Source organism: Mchenga conophoros, linkage group LG10, assembly GCF_057382185.1.
Source record: "Mchenga conophoros isolate Kocher_MC1m ecotype Shallow Benthic linkage group LG10, M_conophoros_male_GT1.1, whole genome shotgun sequence".
NCBI lineage: Eukaryota > Metazoa > Chordata > Actinopteri > Cichliformes > Cichlidae > Mchenga > Mchenga conophoros.
In genome coordinates this window covers 36,601,952-36,623,026 of record NC_140535.1, presented here as the reverse complement: position 1 = coordinate 36,623,026, position 21,075 = coordinate 36,601,952, and the positions used below count along the sequence as shown (strand labels likewise).

At 45.0% G+C, this 21,075-nt stretch overlaps 1 protein-coding gene across 2 annotated transcripts in view; it reads left to right on the top strand.

Annotated features, from left to right (window-relative positions):
* LOC146566444 (uncharacterized) overlaps positions 1 to 21,075 on the top strand; it is a 33,668-nt gene continuing 12,593 nt past the window's right edge. Inside the window, exons 1-4 of one of the 2 annotated variants that reach the window (XM_085290124.1) lie at positions 1 to 95; positions 19,305 to 19,383; positions 19,465 to 19,681; positions 20,553 to 20,824. In XM_085290124.1, coding sequence (XP_085146250.1) covers positions 19,315 to 19,383; positions 19,465 to 19,681; positions 20,553 to 20,824 — 558 coding nt within the window. In that variant the 5' untranslated portion in view covers positions 1 to 95; positions 19,305 to 19,314. Of the gene's footprint in view, positions 96 to 408; positions 459 to 19,304; positions 19,384 to 19,464; positions 19,682 to 20,552; positions 20,825 to 21,075 lie in introns of those variants that run through there. The other variant, XM_085290125.1, reaches the window with a different exon arrangement.

The window sequence follows — 21,075 nt, the reverse complement described above, 5'->3', positions numbered from 1 at the left end:
TGCTGTACATGAGCACCGGCGGAAGAACTCGGCACATGAAGAAGATTTGACTCTCTGCAAGGATTGCAGTCTTTGAGCTCAGGGTTGAGATTCTTGTAAGTAAAACTTTATCACATTGATTTTTAGTCTCCTGCGCAGGTCACTGATTTTGGCTTTTCTAATAATTTGGAAAATGACTCCAATCATTTTTATCTTTCTTGTGAATGCTAACATCTACATGGTCATATCTGCTGCAGCTTTGATGTTTTCCAAGTCAGTGCTTAGGAATCTCTGTCAGTCTACTCCTTCAATTTCAGTCCATTAAAGTTCATATTCTACTGATCAGTCATTTTTGATCACGGGCCACGTTAAAGTTTTATTTTTATATTAGTTAAAAGTTGCTGTCATGTTTTTACATGTCTTATGCAGCGCTACCTTCAGGTTTCGTAAGCGGTCCTGACCTGAGGCTGAACTCTCAGGTAAGAACAGCTGTAGCTGCATCCATGTGTTAAACAGGAAGTTGAGGTTGCTGTTGGTATTTAATGTTGAGTTGTTGCACGCTATCCGAGAACGAGACTCCCACAGAAGTCAGATAGTTCCTCTTCTATACAGAAAACTGTTAAATAAAGAAAAGCTGATTAAAAGATGTAAAAAAGCACAAAAAATATTTTTAATGAATAAATAATCAGAATGAAATGAATCACTGCTTTCTGGACGGTAATTAAAGTTGCTATTTTGCGGTGGTTGGTTTGAGTGGCTGTAGATGACGTGAACATAAGATGTTTATAGTTGGTCTCCAGGGGAACAGGTTTACTGGGCGGATTCTGACAGATAAACAGGAAGCGAGCTGGTTGGCTGACTTGAGGAAACTGTGACACGTCCACACTGATCGTTTTACTGTAGCTGAAACGGTCTGGATGCTTCTGACTCCCAGTTTTTGCTTGATTTGGAAAACTGAAGGATCATTTGGACCCGGAAATGGATAATGATGTCATAAATAACAGGCAAACAAGGACCTATCTAATATATGTGGCACTACACCTGTATGAGTTGTGTGCACTGTATATATGTATATATATATATGTATGTATATGTGTGTGTGTGTGGATTGGGGATGGAGACAAGAGAAAAAACCACAATAACAACACTGGTCCGGCCGGGTTAAGTCAAACGATGATTTTAATGATCACACACGTGGGAGATGGACACTGTATGCAGACAGCCTCAGATCTCAAAATGGTGGAGCATTAATCAAACTCTTATAGCCTCTGGTTCTCCCACCTTATCATAAAAGCCTAAACATTCACATGCTTTCTCTCACACGGCGCCTAAGCTACGACCTTGGCTCCCCGTTTATCTGCTCCTGCTGAGATGGGGCAGAAAACTCCAGCATGTTCTCTTCTAATCAGACAAATAAGGCGATGACTTTCTGCAAACAGTATTTCTTATAACATCATAAAACAATATCATTCATCCACAATAAATCAGGAGTCTAATGTAATGCAAATCAGTTTAACTAATGCAATAGTTATCAGCTTCTTCTAATTCAGGAGAATAATGCCAACTAAAACTACATAATAATTCACAATCTTTAATTAGGGGTCTAACATGGCATAAAATAATATTATAATCTCACACTCCCCCTGATGAGCTCTTTATTCTAAAGAGCTCACCTACACCCTATAATCCAGTGTGGCCGGGTTCCTCTCTTCTCACTCCTGAGGCCCTTTGTCCCCCTGATGGGCGAACCACATGTGAGATGACCTCTGTGTTTGCGCAGTTCAGATGTAAGAAAAACTATTATTCCAACAATGGCAGGTACAGATGACACTCCCCAGTTCTCCCACAGCTTTATTTGGTGCTACCTTATACCCTTCAGACGTACTCAGACTAGAACCTCTGTCCAAGGAGCTTTTAGCCTTTATTTTATTGCTGCAGCTACCAGTGTCGTCCAGTTGGGTGATCCTCTGCTCTTCTTTCTTCAACCTCAGGGGTTAGACAACCCTTCAGTCGTGGCACAGATCAGGGGATTATTCTGCCCTGATTTCAAACAACGATCTGTGTATCCTCCAGAAAAAGATCAGGAAGGTGTCCCCCTTTTGCCCAAGAGCCTCTCGAACCTCGTTGGTCTGGTGTTCCCGGATTTCCGCCAACCCCTTCATGGTTATTGCTGTGTTTATGGGATCCATCCTTTTGAGGTGACTAGCTGGAGCCCAAACGCCATGACCCTTGGACCCAGTTGGTGTCTCGGCAGTCACTGTGTCTGTCTCTGCTGCGAAGGATCCTCGTATCTCTGTGGCCTCGTCTGGTGTCTGTTCCTTTCTCTGTAAGAGACAGAAAACCAAAACACCTCTCTTCCTAACCCTAATAATCTAATGTTGTTATCTACTGACCTTCTAGTGATTCAGAATTGGTCTAAAACATTCAGAATGTCCCAGGGACTTATTCTAATCATATCCTATGTGTGTGTAAGCTTGTTTGCATTTAGCCCTCTGCACTCAAGGCATTTCCTACACTTTATCAGTCTGGACCATCACGCCGAACGAAGCTTCTGACCTTCAAAAGGCCGAGTGCCAACTCATTATAAGCACATTTGCAAGGTGTGTTTGAAAATTACTAAAACCGCTCATATTAAGAAAAGACATCAAAAACAAATTAGCCATTTTTAATCCTCACATTTGCCCCCCAAAAATCATGTGTTTGCTTCCACCTACTGTCCCTTATGGAGACACAATATTGCAGCTACAAGGTCTCCCAGGTTGTTAAGTTGATCTGCGTGTGATGCTCTGACTCAAGAATATGATCTTAAATGAATATCGTTTAATTAACTACCACTACTTAAAACTAAAGACATAATTGAATAAAAATCACAAAGAATAACATGATATCAGTGTTATGTAAGCGCGTGCGGCCTTCTATGCTCGAAGTCACTCCACACCATAGATCAGCCAAACATCGCGTTTACTGTAGCTTTTAACCCTCATTAACTTGAGCACAACTCTATAATGAGCAACAAACTGCAGTATGTCTGAAAATGATCATGGTTACACCTGCAATAGAAGATCGTATGATTATCCTGACACCTGTGAATATACGATTAAGAAAGAAGATTAACCTGCGGTTATAACAATCACTGGAACACAAATGTTAGTACAATGTCAAAAGCTTCAATAAATGTTTAATGCAATGCTTGTTATATGATTCTGATGCAATAATAATGCTGATGCTAAAATAAGAGTGAGAACACCCCCTTTTATCCCGTTTAACTTGACACATAAACGTTTATAAATGCCTCTTTTAAATTTTATTTGCCCCTGTTTTCCCCTCACTGACCACAGCAGGGGATCTTAGTCATGAATCAGCCATGAGTCACCTGATTCATCAGTGAGCCCCACCGTCACTGGCGTCTGACAGGGTGGCGCTGCATGCTCTTCCTTTAATGTCACTATTTTCAACCTGTTGATTAGAGTGCTTAAACCTGAAGTCGACTACGTCCACAACAAGTCAATACAGCTGTAAATGTGGCCAATTATCAATCTATTACCAATCAATAACAACAGATAGCTTTTATTTTATACATGCTTTCAGTCAACCACTCACCCAGAGGATCTCCAATCCCAGAAAATTCCTTCTCCTCAGTCAATGAGTCTGTCCTCCTTCCATGCCCTGGTAACTGGTCCCTCCAGAGCCATATGATCTCAAAATATACATACCACAAGCCAAACCACACCTTGGTCACACCAACCCTTTTCCGCCCTGAAGATGTTCAACGCCATCTTAGTCTGGACTGTCAAATTGACTTTAACGCTGACTGTTCCGACAATCTATTTTATAACGTTTCCTGGTCAGATTTGCCAATCTCTGCACCAGGGTTTTAAACGTTTTGCCATCTTCATTAGTTTTATTTTTATTTAGTTTCGACTCCAGATTTTCAATTTTTACCAGTTGTAATCAGTTTTTACCAATTCTTTGATAGTTTAGTCTAGTTTTTATTTTCTGAAAATCCTTAATTTCAGTTTAGTTTTGATTAGTTTCAGTTATAGTTTTAGTTTTGTTTTGCAAAAATTAAGTGTCACCAAATCCCAGTTCCATTATATCAGTCATGCTCTTCCGCTTATCCTTGGGTATTGAGACTATTAACTCTTGCAGCACCGGGTGTTCCTAATTTTGGTTCAAGTGAATTGATAAACTTTTTGAAGGCGATTGACTCACACAGTTATGTAGATGTCCCAGTCCTGTTGTCTTGGGATGCATCACGCTGCCTTATCTGGGGTTAGCTGTTTTCTGGGGATGCTGGTTAAGTGGGGGAGCTCTTCAAGGAGGGGGAGTGTGCTCCCCCTGATGAGCTCTTCAAGATAAGCTAGGTTAACCTTCTTGTGTGAGCTTTTCAAGTGCACTTCAAGGTTTGTGGGATTTTTAATTTTATAAATGTCCCTCATAACCCCCTGATGACCCAGTAATTCATTTTTGCGCACTGTAGTACACATTTAGTTTTTGCTTGTAGCTCTCATACTCTACTTGCCACTCCTCTAAGTCCTGATGTTTCTTAGAGAGGACAACAGTACCTTTAACCTTATATGTATATCACATGTGTGGGGGTGTGGCCTTGCCAATTGTTTTTCCCACCTTTTCAAAATGGCTGGCGTGCCCACAAGCACATTTTATGGAAGAAAGAAAGGTAAGCTTGATATTTACATTTAAAATGTTTTGTTAAACTCAGATTTTTATTAATTTTCAAAAATAAACATCTAGTAAATAATTTGAGGGGTCTTTAAGAATTAGGCTCATTGTGTTTGACAGAGGAAATGACTAATTTATTAATGTGTGCTCTAGTGCACGTTGGGACTTTGTACTTATATTTATTTCACTGTTTCCTAGTAGACAACTCTTTGACAAAGGCGGAGAGAATTCTCAACAGAATAATTGAGCGAGATTCAAACATAGATTTTTCAGAAGATGAGAGCCATGTGAGCCAGATAGGAGAGGGTGAGAACCCAGGAGGAGCCACACAAAGATTATCTGCAGTGGCAGATGTAATGGAGAAAAACACAGGGCCACCTGGAATCTGTCGTCCCACCTGGTCCGAAACCAACATGTAGGAGAATCTGGAATTTTTTATTTTGAGTTAAAAATAAAATATGGGTAAAATGCAGAAATGATTTCCAGTAAAGTAAAAAATAAGAGTCACAATTATAGCTGAATCCATGACACCTGATTGTTACTACAAGATCACGTCGTTGCTAAAAGTTATCAGTGCTCTCAATGTGTGAAAAGAACTCCCAGTATCTGGGGTTCAAGCTCCTGTTGGCTGAGAAACCAGGGACAAACATGTGAACAAGACGTGACTAATACCAGTAATGAAGACTTCTCTCCAAAGATCAAGAAAAGGAGGCCCCAACCAGATGAGAGTGTAGCAAAATATGGTTCACTCCACTTGCCTGAAATGGTTAACAGTCCAAGGCATTTCAGTTGTAGAATGGTTGGGTGCAACAGTAAAACATATGTGAGATGTGGGAAGTGCCAAATGTTCCTTTGTGTCTCCAAATAAAATCACAGTACTTCCTCAGATATCATAAATGAATTGACTTTTGTGAAATAGAAAGCCCAGTGCAATCACTTGTTCCTGAACCAATGACTTACAGCTAGTGAAGTGTCAGTGACTTCTAAGTTGATCCCTGATCTACATTTTTATGATATTGTTATATAAATAAGTTTTAATATCCTGCTTACAAATTTCAGTGGAGCATTTAATTTTCTTAAATAGCTCTTGAATTTTGTTAGTTTCACATTCGTGATCAATGAACTCCCCTTGTGCACTGTGGTGCACATGTTGTAAAATTTAAATAAAGTTAGTTAAAAACAATTTTGTTTTTGTAGTGTGTTTTTTTTTTTTACCGTCCCAACACTTGATTTATCTGAAAGAAAAAAGAAAAAGACAAAATGAAAATACTTTTCTTTTTTTCCTATTTTCTTCCTCCCTGGGTCTCAGGAGGACATTGTGTCTCTTTCCACTGCCAGACTCTTGCTATCTCTAAAAAACAGTCCTATTCAAAGTAATCCTAAATTGGACTCTGGCGCTTTCTCCCGACTTTTCCTGACATGATTTCTGCGCGTGGACGGAGCAGCAACACAGACGACTCGACTAACGTACTGCCTTGACTGTCAGGTTCGACGGTGCCCCGACCGGCGACCTGTGTGTGTGTGTGTGTGTGTTTGTTCTCCCGCTCTGTTTTTGTCTCCGTTGTAGTTGTTACGCGGTTGCGTAGCAACGGGAGATGTCCGACCCGGAAGTTCCGCCACTCTGAGTGGTCCCACCTGCAACTGATTCCTCGCCAGCTGCTGCCAGTCATCCACCATTGTGACAGAACTATTTAATGATGTGGCTGAGTGACAGACAGCGCTGGAGTATTCCACCAAGCCGGGTAGTGACTCGAATTCAGCGAGTGTTAGACAAACGTTTGATAGCGGAGGGAGGCTAACCGCATCTGTTTGCCTTTTTCCAGGCTACGAGTGAGACGGAGATACGAGAGGAGAGACGTCACTGTTTACGAAAGTTGTATGGACACACGAGGGGAGCACGGAAGGGACTTAGCACTATGGATTACTTTGGATTTGCTTCACTGTAAATAAAGACACTGTTCAATCTTAACGAGCGATCCGCGTCTGGGTTCTCTTACTCATCACTCCCGTAACAGAATACTCCAGCCACTTACATGGACCCAGCGGACGCCGCTCCGATTCTGCGAGAACTCTCGATTCAAGGTGAGATGTTGGAACGCCATGAAAGAATGATGAAACATGTTGTTGAAGAACAAACTGTGTTACGGCAGCTGGTTGCTGAATTAAAAGGGATTTTGCTAACTCCCCCTGGGGCTGCAGCTAATGCTCCGTCGCCCGGGCCGTCTCTCAGCACAGCCGCGGCTACTCCTCTGCCTCCTTCCCCTCCCACACCGCAGCGCGAGCATCCGCTGCCGGCCCCGGAGAAGTTTAGTGGGGATCTGGATAAGAGCCGCGGGTTCTTAACACAATGTTCGTTCATTTTTAGAGAACAGCCTCGGTCTTATTTCTCAGATGGAGCCAAGGTGGGGTTAATGGTGGAATCAATGACTGGACGCGCTTTACAATGGGCCCAGGCCGTGGTAAGCATGCAACCTGCTATCTCTTATGAAGATTTTTTGTGCAAATTTCGTTGTGTTTTTGACAAAGGCTCCAGCGCCGACAGCGCAGCACATCGCATGTTTTCCCTGAAACAAGGATGGAGGAGTGTAGCGGACTTCTCGATTGACTTCTGGATTTTGGCCGAAGAGACCGGCTGGCAAGAAAATGCACTACGAGGGGCTTTCATAAACGGCCTGAACGAAAATCTAAAACGTGAGTTGGCCTCAAGAGAACTGCCTAAGTCGCTCAGTGCTTTGGTGAATGTGTGCATTCAGTTGGATGAGCATAGGCGTGAGTTTGGACGGCGACCAGCGGGCGGCAGCAAAACCTCGGCAGGGCCCTCTCTCGAGTGGAGACGGGAGTGGGAGGAACAGCCGTTGGAGGAGGAGCAGCCCATGCAGATCGGTCGAGCCAGCTTTAGGTCTGTGGCCCGACGGAGAAGACCTCAGGGGGGTGAGTGTTTCACTTGCGGAAAGAGAGGACACTTTTCTGATAAATGCCCAGAGTCGGGAAAAGACGCTGCTCGTCAGTAGCCGTGGGCATACTGACGGGCGTTACCGCAAACATCTTGCCCCACCTCAGCTGTCCTGCCAAATTGATTTTCCAGTCCTGTATTCACCCATGTAGTGCTTTAATCGATTCGGGGGCCGAACAAAGTTTTATTGACGAAGCCCTGGCCCAGACGTTGGGCATACCTGTTGAACCCTTACCTGAGGTCCTCCAGGTGGCGGCGCTGAATGGTGCCCCCTTGGCCAGTATAACACATCGCACTACTGATTTGACTCTTTCTCTTTCCGGAAACCATGTTGAACGAATCAGCCTGTTTCTGTTCAAGGCTCCTCACACTCCGCTAGTTTTGGGCTACCCCTGGCTCGAACGCCATAACCCGCAGATCGATTGGGAGAACAGCAGGATAACTGGGTGGAGTCCTAAGTGTCATGAACAGTGTTTACGTTCTGCTACAGTTAGCCAGACGTCCACTAGCCCATCTTCACCTGACGCTCCTCCCGATTTGACTGCAGTTCCAGCTGAATATCATGACCTAGCCCAGGTGTTCAGTAAAGAAAAGGCCCAGTCTCTTCCCCCCCATCGTCCGTACGATTGTGGGATAGACTTGCTACCCGGCGCTCCCTTGCCCACAAGCCGTCTATACAGTATTTCGAAATCAGAGCGAGAGGTAATGGAGGGCTACATCACCGACTCGCTGGCGGCCGGGATAATTCGGCAGTCCACCTCTCCTCTCGCGGCAGGTTTCTTCTTCGTTGAGAAGAAAGACAAAACGCTCCGCCCCTGCATTGACTTTCGAGGTCTTAACAAGATAACCATTAAGAACAAATACCCGCTTCCTTTACTCACCTCTGCTTTTGAACTCCTTCAGGGGGCTGCCATCTTTTCTAAACTGGACCTCCGCAGTGCTTATCATCTGGTGAGAATCCGCCCGGGGGATGAGTGGAAGACGGCGTTCAACACGCATCGTGGGCATTTTGAATATTTGGTGATGCCTTTCGGGCTCACGAATGCTCCGGCGGTCTTCCAAGCCATGATAAATGATGTTTTACGGGACTTCATTAATCATTGTGTTTTCGTTTATCTAGACGACATCCTTGTGTTTTCTCGGAACCCAGCTGACCATGTCAAGCACGTGAGAATGGTGTTGCAGCGCCTGTTGGAGAACCGGCTGTTTGTAAAGGCAGAGAAGTGTGAGTTTCACGTGCAGACAGTCTCCTTTTTGGGGTTCGTCATCGAGGAGGGACGGCTGCGGGCAGATCCGGCCAAAGTGAGGGCAGTGGTGGAATGGCCTGAACCCAAGAACCGTAAGCAGCTGCAGAAGTTTCTGGGATTTGCCAACTTCTATCGACGGTTTATCCGCAATTTCAGTCAGGTCGCCTTGCCTCTCACCAACCTAACCTCTCCTAAGCAGCCATTCCAGTGGTCTCCCGGCGCTGAACGGGCTTTTGTGAGACTCAAGCACCTCTTTTCCTCAGCTCCGGTGTTGGTACAGGCAGACATCAGTCAACCTTTTTTTGTGGAGGTGGATGCTTCAGACGCAGGTGTGGGGGCGATACTATCCCAACGAGTGAATGCAAAATTACACCCATGTGCCTTTTTCTCCCGTCGCTTATCTCCTGCAGAGTGCAATTACGACGTTGGAGACCGGGAGCTCCTCGCCATTAAGTTGGCGCTTGAAGAGTGGCGACATTGGCTCGAAGGCAGCGAGCATCCGGTGGTTATCTGGACAGACCACAAGAACTTGACCTACCTCCAAGCGGCCAAAAGACTGAATGCCCGGCAGGCCAGGTGGGCTCTGTTTTTCACTCGGTTTAACTTGACCATCTCTTACAGACCTGGCTCCCGCAATCTTAAAGCAGATGCTTTATCGCGCCAATTTTCCCCGGATCTCGACCCAGACGAGAAGGAGAGACCCATTCTGCCATCCTCGTGCTTCATGGGGGCTCTGACCTGGGACATAGAGCGGGTTATTAAGGCTGCCCAGCGGTCGGAACCTGATCCGGGCACTGGGCCCGATGGGAGGATGTTTGTTCCCACGGCGGTCCGAAGTAAGGTCCTTCACTGGGTCCATACGGCCAAGTTTGCCTGCCACCCGGGTAAAAACCGCACCATCGCCTTTCTGCAACGTTTGTTTTGGTGGCCGACTCTAGGGAAGGACGCTCAGGAGTATGTGGCCGCTTGCCCCGTTTGTGCCCGGAACAAGGTCTCCTGTTCACCCCCTGCTGGCCTCCTTCGTCCATTGCCTGTGCCCAGCCGCCCGTGGTCTCATATTGCACTGGACTTTGTTACCGGTCTTCCCCCCTCCTCGGGTCACACAGTCATCTTGACCGTGATCGATCGCTTCTCGAAGGCTGTTCATTTCGTTGCTCTGCCGAAACTCCCTTCGGCCCTGGATACTGCCAAGATTCTCACGCAGCAGGTGTTCCGTCTCCATGGGGTTCCCCAAGATATCGTGTCCGATCGGGGTCCCCAATTCACGTCGCGAGTGTGGAAGGAGTTTTGTAAGGAACTGGGGGCCCAGGCCAGCTTGTCGTCCGGCTTCCACCCTCAAACCAACGGGCAAGCGGAACGGGCTAATCAAGAGCTCGAAGCGATGCTGCGTTGTGTGGTCTCTTCGAACCAGTCATCATGGAGCGATCAACTGGCGTGGGTCGAATATGCCCATAATGCTAGCACGTCGGCGGCTACTGGGGTTTCCCCGTTTGAGGCCTCCCTGGGGTATCAGCCCCCGCTTCTCTCTGTGTCGGAGGGGGAATTGTCAGTTCCTTCAGTCCAGCACCACCTGCGGCGCTGCCGGCGGGCATGGCGCGCCACCCGGGCCGCCCTCTTGAGGACCGCTGAGCAGAACAAGAGACTTGCAGATCGCCGCCGTGCTCCGGCCCCTGCATACCAGGTCGGGCAACAGGTATGGCTGTCTGCGAAATATGTTCCTCTGAGGGTCGAGTCTAGGAAGCTGGCTCCACGCTTTATCGGGCCCTTCCCCATCCTGGCCGTGTTGAATCCTGTGACTGTACGTTTGTCTCTTCCCCGTTCCATGAGAATTCACAATGTCTTTCATGTGTCCCAGGTGAGGCCTGTCCGGACCAGCCCTTTGTGCCCGCCCTCCGGGCCCCCGCCACCCGCCCGGATTATCGACGGCTCGCCGGCGTATTCCGTATCGCGGATATTGGATGCCCGGCGCCGCGGTAGGGGCTTTCAGTTTTTGGTGGACTGGGAGGGGTACGGTCCGGAAGAGCGTTCTTGGGTGCCGCGGTCCGCGGTTCTCGATGCTGCCATGGTGAGAGACTTCCGCCGCAGGCACCCTGATAAGTTTGCTGGGTCGCCGGGAGGCTCCCATTAGAGGGGGGGTACTGTCAGGTTCGACGGTGCCCCGACCGGCGACCTGTGTGTGTGTGTGTGTGTGTTTGTTCTCCCGCTCTGTTTTTGTCTCCGTTGTAGTTGTTACGCGGTTGCGTAGCAACGGGAGATGTCCGACCCGGAAGTTCCGCCACTCTGAGTGGTCCCACCTGCAACTGATTCCTCGCCAGCTGCTGCCAGTCATCCACCATTGTGACAGAACTATTTAATGATGTGGCTGAGTGACAGACAGCGCTGGAGTATTCCACCAAGCCGGGTAGTGACTCGAATTCAGCGAGTGTTAGACAAACGTTTGATAGCGGAGGGAGGCTAACCGCATCTGTTTGCCTTTTTCCAGGCTACGAGTGAGACGGAGATACGAGAGGAGAGACGTCACTGTTTACGAAAGTTGTATGGACACACGAGGGGAGCACGGAAGGGACTTAGCACTATGGATTACTTTGGATTTGCTTCACTGTAAATAAAGACACTGTTCAATCTTAACGAGCGATCCGCGTCTGGGTTCTCTTACTCATCACTCCCGTAACATTGACTTCTATTGCAGGACACGCACACATCAATGAAACTAAACACATTTTGCTATAAATCCAGTCAATTTTAGTTAGTTTTGTGAACATTGATTACAGTTTTAGTTAGTTTTCCTTTTTGTTTTAATTTTATTTCCGTTAACGCAAATGTTTTTCCACTTCTAGTTTTCGTTATTTCATTTGTTTTCTTTAATAATAATAATAATAACCTTGCTCTGCACACTGGAATAAACATAATCAACATGATCAACATTTTGCTGCGTATCAATTCACCATCTTATCGATTCAAATGCTCCATCCTTATGTGGTTTGTGACATTATGCTTATCTAAACCTCCACTCTGTCTCTAAATGTTTGAAGAATTTTTCAAGTTTGGGGTCAAATTTTGAAAATTTGACCATAAGTGAAAGTTATGGCGTTATCACCCCCTTTGGGGCTTACCTTTCCCAGTTTTGATGATGTTCCTCCCTATTCTTTGCAAGTACCCCTTTTCGGTGGCGAGAAACTGTTGGTGTGGTCAAGCGGGTGCTGTAAAAACAAAAGCTCAGGACAGAACAGTCAGCAGTCATGTACTTCATTCAAAATTAGCATATATCGAACTTCATATTGATCCTCTGAGTGTAATGGTAGATTTTAATTTGAACTTCTCAAAGCTAAAAACAATATTTTCTTTATTTTACTCTTGTTCTTGTGCAGCACCACCCCTCAGCACATGCCCCTGTTATTCTATCTTACTTTTAAATTGCAGACTATTTCAAGAAAGCACCCAAAAGACGGGGACCAGTGTTTATCATTACATATCTCCATTTTGAGTGTGGCTGTCTATCATTCCCCTGTTATTCATAGACCTCGTTAGAGGGTTTTTTTAATTTATTTTTTTTACCTCTATAAAAGTTAATTGACTCTCTATAGTGACCCACTATGGTTAATAATAACATGTTCAGTCATGAGTGAAATCAAACCTTTTCTTCACTTTAGCATTTAACATTCCCAACAATATAATGTGATACCTTAATTAAAACACAGCTACTAAAACACAATTTCCTTAATGCAAACATCAGTAACTCAAAATTAGCAACCAAAGGGTTCAGTCTGCAGCTCACACTCCTGTGAAGCTACAGCCTCCCCCTTTAGTCTCTGTCATTCTTCTGTTCTTGCAGACAAAACAAAGCAAGACAAAACCTCCACCCTTCTTCTACAGGCTGGGTGAATTGTTGTGGACATTCACTAATCCTAAAGTCGGCACCGTTTTTGTCTCAGTATCAAGTCAGTTAAAACGTTTAGTCGTCAGTCCGTCACAGTCCAGTCACATGCATACATCCACACACATTCATACCAGAAGTTGCTGATAATGGAGTCTCACGCGCAGCCTATTCGAGCCTCCATCACCAGCAAGATGACGTCATCATTTTAAAGGAAACAGTTCCTTGTTTTTTGACTGGATTGACTCGCTGCAATCCTTTTAGGCTCAGCACTTCTCATTCGATCAGTGTCCCATATAAGTGAATTTCTCCCAAGCCCATTATAAACATGGAGAAAAATACTTTGCGACTGTTTTCAATAAGAATATTTTATAGCGCTTTAAAGTTCAATCTCTCAGGCCTGGATTAAAGAGCCGATTTGTTAAATCAGGAACTCACAAAATACCAAAATATCACCACCGGTGGATCACACCTCTCAGATGTTCTTATCTCAGTGCACTGTAACAAAAGCAAAAACAAACGTAGCCAATAAAACACTCATATAATAACAGATACTGGGGCCCATTGCAAACATGTCCAAGCATAAAACCATCCTTCTCTCTCTTAGAGAAAGAAAACAATCCAAACCTCACTGATAAAATCAACCTAGTGTCAAACAAAACCCAAAAATCAACCAAAGCTCCACCAGAAAGTTTTTCTCCCTCCCGGGACAATATTGTGTAAGCATACCGGTACCGTAACTCCTTTTTGCACTGACAAAAACATGTTGGATTGACTTAACTTAATAGTGGACACTGGTTGCACACAAATGCGTTGCTGTGTGAAGCACAGTAAACAATTCAGTGGAGGCCTTAAGCCATAAACAGACATCACGCACAGACATTGTTTTCACAACCACACTGTTGTGACCTTGTCCCCTAAATCTACACAGATGCCCTCTGTGTGGCATGAAATGCATTTAACCAATAAACAATCAATGGCTTCTTGTTGTTGTAACCGACTCCGTATTTGGATGTTTGTGTGCAGCATTTGTTAGTAAAGCATTCTTCATTGCATCAGCGTGTGTGTGTGTGGATCACTTCTCAGTGAATTGAATCAGCATTTCGATTTTTTCAGGTGTGTGTGTGTCATTTCTCACTCAATCAATGAGTGCATGTGTTCATATGTGTGTTTCTCTTCATTCTGAGTCGGTGCATGTAGATGTGTGTGTTTGTGTTCATCACTTTCCTGTTCTGGTGTTCTGGGTAAACCACGGGCTGAAGCGTGCCCTGGGTCCTGCCCTCCTCCTTTTCAGTCCGTTTGCATCCGTTGGTGCTGCTTCTCAAAGTTCTGTCCATACTGGTTCTGGCCCCAATTGAGGCAGTGCTTTTCTCCAGTGTCCTGCATCTTCTCCTTGTTCCGCTCCTCCTTAACTTGACCCTTTTGCTTCTGTAGCTCCTTCAGGGCTTGCTCATGCTGTTGGAGCTTTTCATCAGGTTTGGCGACCTCCTGCTCCAGCAAGCTCCGGCTTTATTTCAAGTCCTGTGTCTGGGACTCCAAGCCTGATGGGTTCTATTATCAGCCAGCTCCTCCTGAGCCATGTTCAGTTCCTGCTCTGATGCCTTGAGCTCTTACCGAGGGCAGAAACCTCAGAGTCTTCTCCGTACAGGTCAGAGTGAAGTCCATTGATGTTTCCCTTGCTTTGCTCCACGGCCTTCTACAGCTTTGCTGTTCGGCTCTTCTCAGAGGTCAGCTCCTGGCCGAGCCCCGACACCTGTGCCTTCAGCTTATTTTCTCCTGGTGCTTTTGTTCATTCCGAGGTGCCTCCTGACCTCAGTTACTCCTCCTGTCTCTGGCACGCCCTTTTTGCTGCCCGTCACAGCTCTGTCAGCTGAAGCTGTCTGGAAATCTCCCCGTGTAGTGAAACGGGCCTTGGATTTAACGCTCTCCGTCTCTGCTGCACGAGATCGTTTTCCTGCAGCAGTGTTGACATTTTCAGGTTGTTGTTGTGGGTCCAGCTGCTGTAGCATTTGGTCAGGGTCACATCAAAGATGGTGGAGGAGAGAGCAAAGATGGTAGAGGGGAGAGCAGGAGTCCAGGGTCAGCCTCGGCTTTCCGGGCCGACAAAGCAGCCTGTAATCAAGCATAAAGAGAAAAAACAAAACAAACACAAAACAAAAACGAACGAACAGGAAAATGATGTTATTTTGGCTGCGTTATTCAGAGAGGGGAGAAACAACGGGGCCAGGCCCTGTGTCAGCCTTCTCTCCCCCTCTTTTTGTTTTTTCTCACCATATAATCCACTCATGACCCGCCAAGCTGACAGGACAACACAGGTACATGTTAAAATTCTTAAGATCATGTTTAAAAGCACAAAAATGGACTTTTCTTTCACTCAGTAATCACTTGTATTAATCAATCAGCAGAACACATGTCACAATTTGAATCTTTTTACCACTAAATTTGTTGTGTCTTCACTGGTTGGTCAGACCAGTGTCTTTTTTGAAGTTAAGTTGTTGTCCTGCAACCCAGAGAGTTTATTTGTTAGTAGTGGATAAACTTTATTATTTAACGGCAGGTGTATGTTAAGTTTCGCTGCTTTAAACTTGCTGGAAAATCTTCACATGTTCATGGGTGTAAGCTGTTTCTTCATTGCGTGTATGTGCGTTTGTAGGTGGGTTAATTTAACTTTTTTTTTTCTTTTCTTCAAACGAGGCATTCCTCTAACACGTGCCTCTCTCTCACATTTCTCTGCTTGTGTGTGTTTTTGTTTCACCTTTTTGTTGTGATGCTCCGGACGCCTTCCCAACCTCCACAAGTCTGTTGGCCCCAATTTTATGAGTTAAAAACTTCTCTTAATTTCTCCTCTAATTCTCTCCTAGCTGCTGTCTTTTCCACAGCTGCTGATTCATTTGCATGTTCACACACCGTCTAAAAATAGCTCGCAGCACTGCAGCTGCACGTCACACACAGTCTCACACAAAGCTCTGTTATTTTATATTACAAAGACGTCTTATATTTATAATCACTGCAAGGCCTGACAGATTTAGCGCCTACACAATTTTGACAAATTTTACCATAACGGGTCCAACCGAAGAAAGATAACTTTTTTGCAGCCACTTACCCAGTATCTGTTTCCTCCAGAACAGTTTCTGGCCTAATTTCTAAAGTCCCTAACTCAATTTAACTGTGTCCAAAAAAGCACATCACACCATTTCAAACGGTGAGGAGACTCTAACTCCTAGCTTATTCCAGGATGCCCTGTACCCCACAGATAAGCCAAACTGAACAAACCCTGTTCGCCGACAGGTCAAGACCGCGCGTCCACGGCCAGGAGGGAGCGTAACCTCCGGGCTATGCGCTTCTTAGCAGTTTCCGACTGCTGTCCTATAATAATTTCCACCTAACCATTTTTGACAAATTTTACCATAACGGGTCCAACCGAAGAAAGATAACTTTTTTCTAATCAATTAACTAGTATCTGTTACTTCTGGAACAGCCTCTGGCCTAATTTCTAAAATATACCTAGCCAATTCCCTACCAAACTACTTGAGCCTTTAACTCAATTCCTTGGGACTCTAACCCAGCATTTCTTTTTCAACTTCATTAAATACTCTTAACCGGCTTTAACTGCATAACACACACGGGGATCCTCATCAAAATCAAAACAGACCCTCGACCAGTAATTTCAGTGAGTAGACTTTTAATTTAATCATGTCCAATTTGGCACACTTTGGAAATAATTCAACAGGTAGTGCCTTACCTTTGGATAAGCCGGCTTATGCCCACTCACGTCAGACCACTGGCTGGTGCCTGTCCGTTCGACAACCTCGGACCGTCCAAACCTCTAACTTCCACCCCAATACCACAGGACGAGCCCCCAAGCTGTTACGAGTTCAAAATTGGGGATGGAGACAAGAGAAAAAACCACAATAACAACACTGGTCCGGCCGGGTTAAGTCAAACGATGATTTTAATGATCACACACGTGGGAGATGGACACTGTATGCAGACAGCCTCAGATCTCAAAATGGTGGAGCATTGCTCAAACTCTTATAGCCTCTGGTGCCCCCACCTTATCATAAAAGCCTAAACATTCACATGCTTTTCTCTCACACGGCGCCTAAGCTACGACCTTGGCTCCCCGTTTATCTGCTCCTGCTGAGATGGGGCAGAAAACTCCAACATGTTCCGTTCTCTTCTAATCATATATATGTATATATACATATATATACATATATATGTATATATACATATATATATGTGTGTGTGTATATATATATATATATATATATATATATAATTTTTTGCGCCTCTGGTATTCTTGCCAATTCCTTTCTGTGTCCCGCTCATGTATTGACCCATGTGCCTGTTCATCTTAGCCGATATGATGCCTGACAGGAGCTTCCATGTAGTACTGAGGCAGGTTATTGGTCGGTAGTTGGAGGGGACCGGTCCCTTCTTGGGGTCCTTGGGGATCAGGACCGTCCGACCTTCGGTTAGCCATTCCGGGTGTCTCTCCTTAACTAGCAGCTGGTTCATTTGTGCTGCCAGACGCTCGTGGAGTGCAGTCAGCTTCTTTAGCCAGTAGGCGTGAACCATGTCGGGCCCTGGTGCTGTCCAACTCTTCATACTGGAGACCCTTTCTTAGATATCTGCCACTGTGATGTCTGTGAAGGTTCTCAGTCATCCAGGTCATCGTAGTCTAAGGAGTTTGCAAAGAAAAGCATCTGGACTTCTTTAAGTTACTTGAAGACGTTTCACCTCTCATCCGAGAAGCTTCTTCAGTTCTAAGGTCAAATGGTGGAGAGTCCCAGATATAAACCTAGTGGGAGTTTCCCCCCACAGAGGGACAAAAGGACCCCTGATGATCCTCTAATCGCCTGAGCCAAGGTGTGAAACTGGGTGTGGGCTCCAATCAGCCTGATCGTACTTGGGGCTTTGTACCCAATCTCGTGTGGGGGTGATGATATCTCCCCCCTGACCTGGCGTCCTGGCTCCCCCTTGCCGTAGCACATGTGTTGTACCTCGTCAGTCTCTAGCTGTGAGAGCAGTCCCTTTTTTCGAATGTTGGAACACTGAGCTACTAGTTGTTTCGCCGTCAATGTGGATGGTGGATATCGAAGCATCCATAGGGTATTGAAGCATCCATAGGTCCCTCATCGTATTCATGTAGCCCCTTCCGCCGGGGTTACTGGCGTAGTAGCATTCCAACAACGCCCTGTTTTCATCTCTTGCCCACCGATGCCTTCTTGTTCCAGTGGCCCACTTCTCGTCAGGGTGCCCTGGTTCCTCAACACCTGACGCGGACCTTGTTGATCCGGGTGACATCCGAGCCGGCATGCCTTCATATTTCTCTGTCTCACTCATGTCTGCGGTAGGCCTGCTTAGTATGTGGGGACCTTACTGGATACAGACGTCCCAGTCGGGAATCCCGCTCCAAAGGCGTGTAGTCTTTCAAATTTCGCATGGTTGGATCTTAACAAGGTTCCAAGTAGAGCTTCAACATGCAACAAGAAGAAGTGGGAGAGAGACAAAATATTTTTTGAGTATGCTATTTGTTGAAAACAGCGTTTAGTAACTATTGATATCTATGACTAGCTAGTTTATTGTGATGGTGCTTTTTTTTTTCTATTATTATGTTGCTCTTTGTTGTTTGCTGTCTCCTCTGTTTGTTTGTTTGGTTTTTTTCTCCATACAGGTGACCCAGGAGTTTTTTTTTGTTGTTTGTTTTTTTTTTTCTCTCTTCCCCCCCTTCTCACCGTCTCTTCTCCCCTTTGGTTTTCTTTCTTTCTCTCCCCCTCTTTCTTTCATTCTTTCCCCCTGTCCTATTAAAAAAAAAAAGATGACAAAGGATGAACTGAAGCTCCGCCATCACGTGATGTCACATGCTGCTGTTTCTGATGTCACTTAAAAAAAAAAAAAATGAAAACAGCGTTTAAACTGAAACAGGCTGTTTTACAGCAAATCAAACGTTTAGGACCACGTGCCTTTAAAAGGCCAAATCTGTGCAAAAATGTGGATTCATTGTCCTTTTCTGTCAGGTAGTCACACTGTCATGACTTTCAGATGGCAAAGGCAAAAAAACCTTTGTTTTTGAACTTGGTTGGGTTGTTAAACTGCATAAGCAGGGTCTCTCACAGCATGCCATCACTGCTGAGGTGGATGCAGTAAGACAGTCATTTGGAGTTTCTTAAATGGTTATGGAACAAAAACGTATATACATATACGCACACACACGTGTCCAGATGAACAGAATCAACCTTTTGGGATTTACTTACCTGGATGACCAACACAATCTCACTGCATATTAAAGATCCAAGTATCCATTTAAGGCCCACAACTGCAGTCACACAACTGTAAGTGTCTGCATTCAGAACGAATGCCGTGTACTCTGTAAAAGTACAGCCCTGATAGTAACTGTCAGTCTGCCAGTACTGTTGGGTTGTTCCAAACATCCACACTCTGGACACAAACCTGATTAGAGACATTCATGTGGTCACAGCTTTTCTCTCAGCACCCAGTCATCTCCACAATGTTAGTAAAACTTCTTCTGACCTTCTCTAAATTCTCTCTTTCATTTGTCTTATAGAGCTTGAACCATGTGGAGCTTCTATACGATACATAATGAGACTCCCTACACATTTCACTACTGTAGCAAGGGGAGAGAGGTAAGTCTACAAAACCAAATGACAAGTTTCACCCTTGTCTGTGGTCATTCATCCTGGTCCCTCCCCCTCTCTTTCCTTCAGGGTGTGCGTACAGTGCGTGGCAACAGCACAGGAGAGTACCTGCATGCATTACCACCATTTTGGGGCCTTTCCTTTAGATACGGAGATCATTCAGGAAGTGACCTCACTGGTGCAGGTGGTGGCGCTTCGTACACCATAAGAGAGAGTAAAGACCACAAAGAATTTGAACTGGTCCACAACATGTTAGGTAGTGTTGTTGACCGTTGTCCTAACTTTGGTAAGTATCAGTCAGTAGTGTGTACTGCTTAATAAGACCAGAGTTCACACACCAGAAAGAAATCAGAAAGTTAGCAAAAGCCTAGAGTGACTGACTACGTCACTCTGGATGCTGTAGCTGCTGTGAACAACAGAGCCTCAAATCAGAAGTATTTGACTCCGTGGTATAATTCTCAACAACTTACCCTAAAGCAGACGACTCGTAAGCTGGAGAGCAAACGGCGTGTCACAAATTTAGAAGATCATCATTTAGCCTGGAGAAATAGTTTGCTGCTACATTTCCTCTTCACAGTCACCCACCCGCCTGATTTCCTTGCTGCTCAGGAGGACCTGGTGTGGGACAGCTAATCAGGCTAAGCTACGTTGGTCCACACCTGCTCCTGGCCAGTTTTAGGCTTACTTTCAGTGGTTTGTCCTCCAAAACTATGAACAAGCTATATTTATTACTACTTTATATTTATTATTATTTATAAGTACTAACCCCCCAAAATAGGCCACGCAATAACTAAACACTTGACACACTGAGCAGGAAAGTGCCATGAAGAAAGCACAGAAACACAGGCCACACTGCTAATGACACAATGAGTGAACACTGAATAAAATTTGCAGCTGATTGAAGAGGAAGTGTGCCCTGATAAATCACACAAAGGTTACAGGATGAAATAAGTTGCTAAGTAAGAGTTTGAAATGAACTGGGCTGCACAGATGTCGCTGCACAAGCCACCAGTGTGTACCAGGAACAGGAAGTGACACAGTATTCCAGTGAGAGCCAATACCAAGCTCTTTGCAGTGTAACAGGGTTTCATGTCAGAAGCTTTTAACAAATTAAAAACAAATTAAATTTCTCTAAGCATGCATTCATTCCTCTACAGGCAGAACTGATGAAGAGAAACGAGAACGTGAGAAACGCCAACAAGAGGAACGACGCAGGAAAGAAGAAGAAGAGAAAAGGCGTCAGGCAGAGCTTGAGCGACAGAGAAAGATCCAAGAGCAGATGGAGAATGAAACATTAAGAAAAAAGCTCTCTGAAGCGCACAACAGGCTTCAGGAGGATAACCTCCAAACCTGGGAGCACCGTCAGCAGCACTCTCACGTTCTACACCAGCTCTTGGAAGATGAAGCACATCACATAGAGAGAGATGAGGTAGGGTCCAGCCTTAGGTAATAACAGCTACGGGCATCTGGGAAAGGATAGCAAAGAGGCTCTGGGTCCTTATAAATGTCTAACATTTAAGTCATCGTAACCCTATGTCCCAGCCCTATACTCTGGAAGATGACAAATTTCTCTTTTTTGAAAAAAAAACAAGCAATAATGGATTGGATTTACATATATATATACATATACACATATTATATAGCGCTTTTTCAAGGCACCCAAAGCGCTTCACAATGCCA